Source organism: Empidonax traillii, unplaced genomic scaffold (assembly GCF_003031625.1).
Source record: "Empidonax traillii isolate 1590-97213 ecotype Southwest subspecies unplaced genomic scaffold, ASM303162v1 scaffold1866:size54136, whole genome shotgun sequence".
NCBI classification, from domain to species: Eukaryota; Metazoa; Chordata; class Aves; order Passeriformes; family Tyrannidae; genus Empidonax; species Empidonax traillii.
Window position 1 is genome coordinate 34,039 of NW_020957059.1, and position 10,787 is coordinate 44,825.

The 10,787-nt window shown below is 38.6% G+C and overlaps 1 protein-coding gene across 1 annotated transcript in view; it reads right to left on the reverse strand.

Annotated features, from left to right (window-relative positions):
* LOC114071144 (threonylcarbamoyladenosine tRNA methylthiotransferase-like) overlaps positions 1–10,787 on the reverse strand; it is a gene marked incomplete at its 3' end in the record, with an annotated part of 49,748 nt that overhangs the window by 34,014 nt on the left and 4,947 nt on the right. Inside the window, exon 3 of the mRNA XM_027908848.1 lies at positions 3,997–4,045. Coding sequence (XP_027764649.1) covers positions 3,997–4,045 — 49 coding nt within the window. The remainder of the gene's footprint in view (positions 1–3,996; positions 4,046–10,787) is intronic.

The following is a 10,787-nucleotide window of genomic DNA, read 5'->3' on the forward strand; positions in this document are numbered from 1 at the left end:
ACGCTGACTTGAGCAATCACCGTAAAGACATTCTGTTGTTCCCACCAGACAAATCTTCAGTTTATTGGAGCATTCTACAGAGACTGATCAGCCCAAACAGCTTCTTCGCTCTGCACAGAAATTTTACTAAATGATGGAACATATATCAATTATAGCCCAGTTTTCTCATAGCTCACCAACACCACAGCTCCTTAGCAATACTTTCCTAACATCCTACATCATCATGACACATAACTGGAAAACTAAGTACACGAGCGGGAATTGGTGCCCTAATGTTGTAAAAAACTGCTGTAAGCCAGTCTTAAAATCTGGGTGATGCGCAGATGAAGCAAGATTTACTAAACTGTTAAATCAGAACCTTGCATGATGAAACCATTCTGTTTATCAGGAACTCACACTGGCTACACACAATTGTGCCTGTCACTTAGAGAAACCCAGTTCTGAGACTGAGATTGAATTCATTTGTCTAGCTACTCACAGGCAGCACAGAAGTTTCAGATTATAAATTACAATATGATGTGAAAAGTACTTGAAGATGCCTCTAGTTAAAATACACCTTAGGACACAGTAAAATATTAATTAGGTATGACCTGCATACAAATACTGCACCACTATTAAAGACTGCTTCTGGAAGTGACAGTTTACTTGATAATTTACCTGATAATTAGGATATTTCAAAGATTCAATTCAAGACCTGGGATGAAAGTCAGGGTGACACAAAAATGAGAAACCCCTGAGTCTCTTAAAAATTCTGCCTCTTTTTGGTTGTTAATGCAATAACAAACACGCACATCCTTCTTTTTCATTTTCTGACAAGGAAGGATAAAAAAAAGACCAAGTCACATAGAAAGTGTTTATCGTGATTATCTCAGTGGAGAGTTGGGAAGTGACAATTATGCAACCTTTACACAGATGAGGTAAAGACCACCACAAAGATGTACTTCTTGAAGCCATCTCTTGACCCAGCAGAATGACACTGTTTTGAACAGATTTTCCTGACAATGCCCTTAAGACTGAGAAACAAAGCTAGAGAAACTCATCCATATTTCATACAAAGAGCTCTAAATAATTCCAATAAATCAGTTTTGTTTGGGAGTACAGTAAGCTCTCAACCAAATCCAACAGGGAAGCCATTTTCATGAAAAACTAAAAATACAACTAACAGGAAAATAAAAAGGGAAAAAATTCCTTCTACAAAGTTTTCCTTTTTGTAAACCATGCACTATGAAACTAAAGCATCAAAGAAAAAAAAAACTAAGGTACCCCTTAAGAAATGGGAACCCAGGGAAAGCCAGACTTTTAGACTTAACACTGGCAACAGGGAAACCACCTTGGAATCTGGACAGAAAATCCAGACAACTCAGTTAGGCTGACCAGTCTAGAGACAGCTGCCCTACAGAGTGCAGACGCTATGAAGTACACGCTTACTCAATTTATACTCAGTCAAAACATTTTTTAAACTTTCAATACATATACGGTCCCATTACAAACTTCAGATTTTCCTTCAGAAAAAAAAAAAAAAAAGGTGAAGAAAACTGTGTCATTCAGCTGTGACTGATACCCAACTTAAAACTCTAAGCTGGTCCTCAATCTGGAATTTGTATTTAATCCTCTGTCCCACATCATCTCCATCTCCCAAACCCATTAGTGTCTTCAGAAGCTGTTACTAATGATGTAGACTCATGAAGACAGAGGGTTACATTTCATTTGGCTTTACATTAATTTAATCTTCTGCCATGTATCTATTTTATATTATAAAATATTCTTAATCAACAGTCCTGTTATCTACAGCATTTTACTTCACTTGGATAATGAAAGTTCATGATTAGACTCTTTCCATAAAACAGTAAAAAAGAGCTTCACATTCTCTACCATTAGTAGATGATTCCTAAATGCACAAATTAATGCCTCTTCTTTAAATAACTTTAAATTAAAGAAATATGAGTAAAACCTCCTATTTTTACGGTTGACTCTTACAAAACTAAGCCATTATCATATGTTATGACTTCTGTGAATTTGTTGATTCCCTTTCCTGTAGTTTTATTGTCACAGAAGGATTACAGCTGGAAGCAACCTCTGGAAATCATCCTGTCCAATCCCCTCAGTCAAGCAGAGCCCCTTAGAGCCAAATCCCCCTGACCATACCCAGAGAGTTTTTCAATACATCCAGCCATGTACTGGAATAGTACCTTCCTTGGCAAACTGAGCCAATGCTCAGTCATCCTCACAGTCAAAAAGCGCTTTCTGGTGTTCAGAGGGAACCGCCTGTGTTTCAGTTTGTGCCTCTTGCCTCTGGTCCTGTCACCGGTCGCCACTGAAAAGAATCTGCCTCCGTCCTCTCTGCACCCTCTCATCAGGTGTTTCTGCACATTCAGATGATCCCCCCCAAGCCTTCTCTTCCCCAGGATTTTTCCAATACAACTTCAGAAATATTGTGTTCCACTACCTTTTGGGAAACCTCTGATGGAATTGGCACTATGTACAGACCTCAGCAGTCCACTTTCTCATTTTAATTCAAATTACTTCTAGTAAGCTAGAAAGGAACCAAAATCTTTCCAAAACTTCATGCTTTTTGAAGTTTACATGTTTCTCAGTGTGTCTATGAACCTTATTTTCCAGAATTATATCAATGTTTAAAATGCAATCTAAAAATCCATTCAGTGAAAATTATTATTTTAACAGCTGCTCTAGATTATTTATACTCTTTATATTTATATAATATTCAGTCACAACAACCTGAGTAATTATGTTATCAAAAAGCAGTAATATCTGGAGTCAGTATAAATATTACAAAGCTCACTTCTGTAAAGGGAGGGCACGCTGACCCAGGATATCATCTTGCTCCCTTAAGAATAAACAAATTTCAGGAAAAAAGACAGATAGGGATCTGAAGTACTGTGATGTAAAAATCATGAAGTATCTTCATTTCCAACACATTGTCATAAATACCATTATGTTTCTGGGAAAATAGTTTGGCTTATTAAATAACAAACATGAATACACTGAATGCATTTCTTCTTTGTTTGTATGGCACAGCAGGCTGTACCCAAAGAATCAAATGCCATTAGTTAAGGACAAACTTGAAAAAGTTTTGGTGGGGGGTCCATAACAGTACAGGTTTCACTTCTGAAAACATTCAAAGCAACAGGAATCTCAAGGCCATCAAGCCACAAGCTCTAGAAGCCTTGTACCACACTACATAATTTCTTGACAGCAGTTTTTTTTTCCTATTTAAAATTTTGCACTGCTCTAAATCTGCTGCAGTTCAAAAACCTCATACTCCAGCATTAAAGTTACAGACAATGTCTTGTGGACTAGACACTTGTTTATATTGAAAGTACAGCCAACTAAACTAAACCTTGTAATTTAAAGCTTCACGGAACAGTAATTTTTATGGACTGATAAGTAATGGAGACAAACTTAGGTAACCCAGAAAGACCCAGACAAATATATTTATTTAATAGCAAATGTTTACTGGTCAGGCTGAAGAAACAATACTCCTTTTTCTCTCCTTCTTTGCAAAGTACTAAGTGTACACACACATGAACACAGCCAGAGAGAACAAGGAACACAGTTACAAAGAACATTAAACCAGAAGATAATTTATCTGTCCTGCTGAGGAAAGTTTAGGGAAGTAAGCCAAAACATCAGAAAAGATGAAAACACCAGAGAACTAAACAAAAGAAAGTAGACATAAAACTTTATACATAAAGCTTTATGCAATGCTCTACACACACCTACACTGGTGCAACTTAAAATGATTCTTGAAGTCCCCCCTTGTTCATCTGCCTATGACTCCACAGAGCTCCTGACAGAAAACATCCCTGAAATTATCACTTACACAAAGCACACATGACGAAGTATAGCACTGCAAAAAACATTTAGCTAGAGCAGAAAGGAAGCATTAGGTTGATGAAGAACATACCAGTAGCACTTCTGCTAGCTAATGCTTACATGTTTCAGGCTAGTTGCAGTTATTTCAAGTGTGATGCTTACCTTTAATAGTTTCTTCCACAACTTCTACTACACGATCTATCTGCTGAACCTAAAAAAAGTCAGAAGGTAAATATCTAAGTAGTCAACAAATGGACATAGTTTTAAATCAACTCTTCTTTAAAAAGTGTGTCCTTCTGGACTAAGGGGAAGTAAAGAGTTTTGGGTTGTGTTTTTAGCCAGGTTTTTTTTCTGTGCATCTTTGTCCATCTGCCAAAACTTTAAAACTCATCACCACAATTTAAAACAAATTTTCTCCTCAAAAATAGCAAGTTCTTATAATTTCGGCAAAAATCGCCAAATCACTAGACAAGAGTGACCTAAGAAAAGAGTTCAGGCCTTAAGTGCTGTTCATGGTCTGTGAAAGGCAGTGGTCACCCTCAAACAGCCCCTAAATGCTCCCTCACCCCACTCTCCACAGCAAAATGGGAGATGGTAGAGAACACAGCAAGAAGCTAAGGATGTTGTCAGGGCACACTACAGGAGAGAAAATCAAGGAAGCACTTCAGGGGAAAGACACTGGCACATGGGAAGAAATTTAAAAGTACTGTGGTGAAGTTTAAGGGAACAAGATATTGTTCTTAAAGTGCACTTAAAGCAGGCACTGCTTGGAAATGCAAGGAAAAGCCCTCATGTTTTTCCTAAGACAGAATAATACTTAATGACCATGACACAGCATCTGCAGCAAAGACTGCAAACAAAAGTTTTAGTGTTACACTTGCCAATATTCACCCATAATAAGATAAATAATTCAACTATTTATTATTAGATACACTAATCTTTATTTAAAGTCAATGGTCAATATACTACAGAGATTCTGATATACAAGAGTAAAAGGAATCATCGATAACACTGCAAAACTAAACACTCAGAAATTTTTGAAGTTGGGATTCTTCCTACAGCTTTCATTCAAACTACCTATTCTATGTAATGTCTACTGTAAATGTGTATAGATGTTTACACACAGGGAAGGAAAGCCTACTCGTCACATTTAAATTAGTTTATAGTTTTCCCACAATGTTCCCTTTTTAAATACTGCTTCTCCAAGTTGTGCATTATATGAACTAGATTTAGCATGATTTTTGCAGTCTATTCCTTGGAGTTTTTTACTGGTATGTTTCCAAAACAAGCAGAAAAGCACAAGTTGCAGAGGCTTCAAGAGCAGAACCTGGTGTGCAACAAGGAGCCTGGAACTTGGCTCTCTGGTATCAAAGACATTAAGTCTCTGTGCCCCAAACCACTGAGTTTGTAATTTTCTGTAAACACATGTCTGCACAATCTTCTCTATTTCACATTCATTTTACAATCAGTTTAATAGAAGGTAAAAAAAAAAAAAATCTCATCTGTAGCTGGAGTCTGATCTAGAGTTCCCAACTCAAGTCAGTAGGAGTCAGTTCCTTTCCTTGTTTGGGTGTTGGATCAAGTCCATATAAAAGCACTTTTCTTTCTCTTTTTTTTTTCAACTTTTTGAAATAAAGCCTTTTTAAAACACAAATGTCTTCCACTTCAGATTTCTGAATACAGTATATTACTTCTGAACTCTGGAAATTAAATTATTGCTAATATTTGCATTTTAATAATCTTATTAAAAGATAGATATATTTAAACAATTTTCTGAAATACAAGCATTCATATTATAGACATATATATGCATATTTACAGACTTCTGTACATACCCCTTTCAGATATAGCCTTAAAAATTATGACTCAAGATACTTAACATACAGACTTTCTACTTAATGTTTTAAGAATAAATTTAAAAATGCCACTTGAAAACAGAAGTGCACACACTTACAACTACAAGTACAGACAGAGAACAAAGTTTGTGCCAAATACATTGCCTAAAATATTACTGCTACACATCTCAATACTAGACTGCCTCAGTTCACAATAATTTTAATCATTTAAAATATGAGAAAACTGGTTTATAACGAGGTTTATAAGCTCAGCCATCTATGATTATTTTCCATGTTGTACATCTGGGGAATTTTTGCATTGCTCTAAACCCCCTGTTAAATAAAGATACCAAAAAAAAAAAAAAAAAAGGTCCTCAACCACTATATTGCATTTTCATTTTATTGGATAAATTAAATTATTCTCAATATGCCTGTCAAGAGGATGGCTCATGTAAGTAATTAAAATTACAGGTCTGAGAGTTAATGAGATCTGCACCTAGAAATGGATGTTTGCTCTGCCTTACATGTTATTTCCCACATTAAGTCTTTTTCATCGGAAATGATTGGAAATTGTTTGCCTAAAGCCCCAAGTGGTCAAGAAGAAAATGTGGAATGCTTCCAGTCTGTATTGATGAAGATAAAAGTATTTTAGTAGATATGAGGTGAATCTGGAGTGAAAAGAGGGAAGAGTTTAGTGGATTCTTATTTGAAAAAAAAAAAGAGGAAAAAAAAAAAGAAAATAAAAGTAATGGTAATTAAGTTTTTTTGGGTATACAAAGTCTGAAGGATTCTTTTCCTCACATCTCACTAACCTTATGGAAAATTCTGGAGTAGTGTCAAAGGCATTTGTAAACCTGAGCAAGACCCAATAATGTCTCCATCAGGCATCAAGAAACCCACGAAATTCTGAAACTTAAAGGTTCTTAATGGTGCATAAAAGGAAAAGACACCATTCCTCAACTTTTTTGTGCAGCACATCTCAATAAACCAAACTCCCAGGACTGCTGGATGTAGCCAGCGCACCACACCTGGCTCCACAGGACTTGTGAGATCCTGTTTCTAGCACGGGCAAGGACATGGTGGACTTAATGTCCACTACAAATGGGTCTTCATTAGGACTCGAATACAACAAAAGCTACTGGCCAACTGGAGCAGGCAGCTGAGTAGAACTACACAAAAAAAAAACCCACCCAACCCACCACAACTCAGGCCTGATGCAGAAATCTGGGCTGAGATTGATACAGGCCAAGAGCACAGGCAAGGTCAACGGGATGAATGAGTTGTCAAAGCAGGAAACTGGCTGGTCAGGAAGCAGAGAAAAAGAGAGTTATATCAAAGCATGAAGCCCAAGTTGAAGCAAAACCCAGGAAAAATCCTTGAATCTTCCTGGTGGGATCAGAGCTTGGCTTAAGTACAGCTCAGCAGTCATACATATCCAGGCCTTGTACACACAAGGAAGACGTGAGGCAATCCGTGGTGGGGCTGAAGCCGCAGGTTGCCCCTGAACACACAGTTCAGCACCTCCCAGAACACCCCAGCACTCCTGAGCTCTCCCAGCTAAGCACCCGTAATTAGCAAAAGGAGTGCAGAAATGCACACACATGGTTCACTTGTCACCAGAGAAAGTCCTCCAGTTCCCTTGCACTGTCACAATCACATTCAACAGATGACTGTTAAGTGTAAGAGACCCAAAGACATGCCTGCAATGTGCCACGTCTGCAGTCTCACACTGGGTGATCTGTGAGTGCTGACAGATATGTAGGTTGAGGATGGTGGCACAAAACTCTTCCAAGCTCTCAGACAGGATCCAAGTTGCCTCAGAACCAGTATTAATATCCTGGAACTGTTTCGCAGGACATGGACTCTGGGAAAAAAATATAACCTCCAAGAGAGTTCCTATAAACTCAGAATACTCTTAATGGGCAATTAAGAGCCTAGTTGCACATCTACCCTAAGATTCTGCCCTCCATATAATCACTGAGCCTCAGACCATAGAAAGCTATCTAGAAAAGTGCATCCATGAATCTATTATGAAAGTAAGAGAAACTTTCTGACATTCTCTTCAGGGAGGCATCAAGACCTCTACAAAGACCCTTCATTACAATTTGGAAAGACAAAACCTCATACGAGGTTTACAGAAATAAATACATGCTTTGTCTAGTATGTCCACTGAAATACAGACAAGAAGCATTTTTTGGGTAAAGATATTTGGACCAATCTCTCTCTGAAGTGACAGGATCAAAACAAAATAGGAGAGACGGTCTTCAGATGTCCCTTACAAGCAAAGCTGAGTAAAAAGTGCTAAACCTCATAAAAACAATCAGTTCTTCTAAGTGGAAAATATTCAGTGTCTTAATGGTCTTTTCTGAGACAGAAGCTTCTTCATGCTTCTCTCAGTGGTTGCAGACATAAGAAAATAGAGGATGGTCACAAAAACAAGCAAATTGTGAACATCCAATTTTTCTGGAGGAGACAGAAAGTTAAAAGTGGCAGCAAGGTCCTCTTCACAGCCAGCCTGCTCCATGACCTCCCTCAGAGTGAATACAATTGCTCCCCAGACCTGCTTCCTTTCAGCATGGAAGAGAACATCTTTCACCAGAAACTGTGAAAGATAAAGCTTCTCTGACACAGTGGACTCATGGGATAGTGTGCAGAAATGAATAGTTTCTATTTGCACGTCCACTTTTCAGTTTAACTGCAGGTGCTTCACGGACATTCTCTGACTTTCCCAGTTCAAATGTCATATCTGAATATCAGCATGGGAATTCAAACGCCAAAGCTGACCAGCTGAGAGGTACTGACTGAGCTGGAAATTTGTATGAAATCAGTCTTGGCCATAAGTTACAGAAGAACAGTGTGCACCTGTCACCAGGTTTTCAGCATGCCTTCTAAGAAGTTCTGCCAATTCAAATCATTCAAAATAAAATTCCATCAAATTTGTCTTTCATGAAGTACACATTGGATATTTGCATTTATGCAAGGCTCCAGTTTAATGGTAGCAGACAGGCTTGCAATCTTGAATGCAGTTTGACTTTACAAACACTGCAAGGTAGGCAAGTATCACTATCTCTGTTTTGCAAACATCACTGAAACTTGTACGAACTGAACCACAGAAATACCATACAATGTATCTTCCTTATTTATGAGAACAAAGCACTAGAGATGTCCAGACATTTGGCCTCTTGGTAAGGTTACACCGATTTTGTTTCACAATGGTGCTGTTAAAGTTCTGCTCACTGAAGGGTTTTACAAATGGAGAACTAAGGTACATTAAATTTAAAAGTGTATACCAATTACAGATGTAGAGCTTGAGAAATAAAGTGCCTGTTTTTTTGTAATGCACTTGGCATTTCTTATACTGAACCATTTATTTTACAGCAGTGCCCCTAGCATTATGCGCTGCTACCAGGAGTGTTCAGCACTCCCACTAATCAGACTCCAGAGTTTCGAACTGGATATGAAAAATAAATTACCTAAAGCTTGCCTTATCGAGTAAAACTGCCAAGGAAAAGGGTTATTTGGTGGTCAGGGGAACGCAAGGAGCCTTGACAGAGAGCTTTTCATGGCTATGCATTTCTCCTGGAAGCAGTGGCTTCAAGCCCAACTTGGCCAAAGAGCCTAGAGTAACTCTACAGGACCTGCAGCTCTTGACTTGGAGAGTAGCAGCAAAGAGGGGGGTTACAGCCTTGGCAACACTGGATTGTTTTTGTGATTTTGAGCAGATGAAAGAACGGACTGAAATTCTTCCCTTGCGTGACAGGTGCACGGCAGAAGATGACAGGTCTTTGATGCTACATGTGACATTGGGAAAGACGTAGAAGGAAGGAGAATTGATGTTCTCATTCAGGATTCACTTATCTGCGGAGCTATTGCATCCCCTGAATGGAATACACATGTGCAGTACGTCCCATGCTTTCAAAATGCACTGCAAGTTTGTTGATTTCAAAGTACAGACACATGCCAACAAAATAAAATGTCTCATCCCATTCCAACGGCTCAACTTATCACTGGGAACAAAGGTTTTGCATATTGTCGTGGTTCGATTCGGCCACTGCCTCTCCGAGTAGTGTCTGCCCGTATTCTCCACCAAAAATGTCGTGGGTTTGCTCTGGGCCAATTTTTCTCACCCCTCACACAATTGCTATAAGTTGATAATGGCTTTTGAGCCCACCCCTGCTTCCTGCGGGGTCTCACCTCACGAGACAAGTTTTTAATGGACCTCTCTAGCGTGAGTTCACACCTTTGGGCAACAGTTCTTCCATCCTCTGCCGTCCCTCAGGGTCACAAATTCAGCTGCACCAGCGTGGATCCCTCACTGGGATCATACATCCTACCCGAGCCGACTCGCACCAGAGTAGGTCTCTCTTTCTCCACAGGCCACAGGTTTCCAGCACAACTCTGTTTCATTTTAGGCCTCTCACAAAGTCTCAGCTTCCTCGTGCATCCACTTACTTCAGCGTAAGCTCCTCTATGAACTGCGTCAGGGTCTCTCCTCGGGGGGCTGGCTGGTTGGCAAACCCATGGCACATGTCCTTGCATGCAAGCCAGGAAACACTACAACTACCTACATCCATTCACAAGTCCTAAAACATAGCCTGTCACCTAAATCTTTCATTCCCCCTCGTTCCCTCCTTTCCCTTTCCCAATAATCCCCTCAAAACATTCAGTACAAAGTGACGCATCCTTCTTTTTGTCAACTTAAAATGAAAAGTGAGGGACAACTCTAACTATGAGAGTTGATTTCTCCTTGCCATATGTGAGCTTAAGTTTGAAGTGGACACACTGCAAACACCAAGGAGTGAGGTTTGGAAACCACCTGAGGGTGAATTGCTGTGAACCTCTCTAATGCATCATTACATGTTTCATGTACTTTTCACCCTTGGCAGATTTATTACTACCAAGAGTTTTCCCATTTCAGAAAACAGCTCCTTTCCCTTGCCATGTTATGTTATGGTTTGCCCCAACCCATATTATTTTTAAAAAGCAGCAACTACTTTAAAAAAAAAAAAAAAAAAAAAAAAAAAAAAAAAAAAAAAAAAAAAAAAAAAAAAAAAAAAAAAAAAAAAAAAAAAAAAAAAAAAAAAAAAAAAAAAAAAAAAAAAAAAAAAAAAAAAAAAA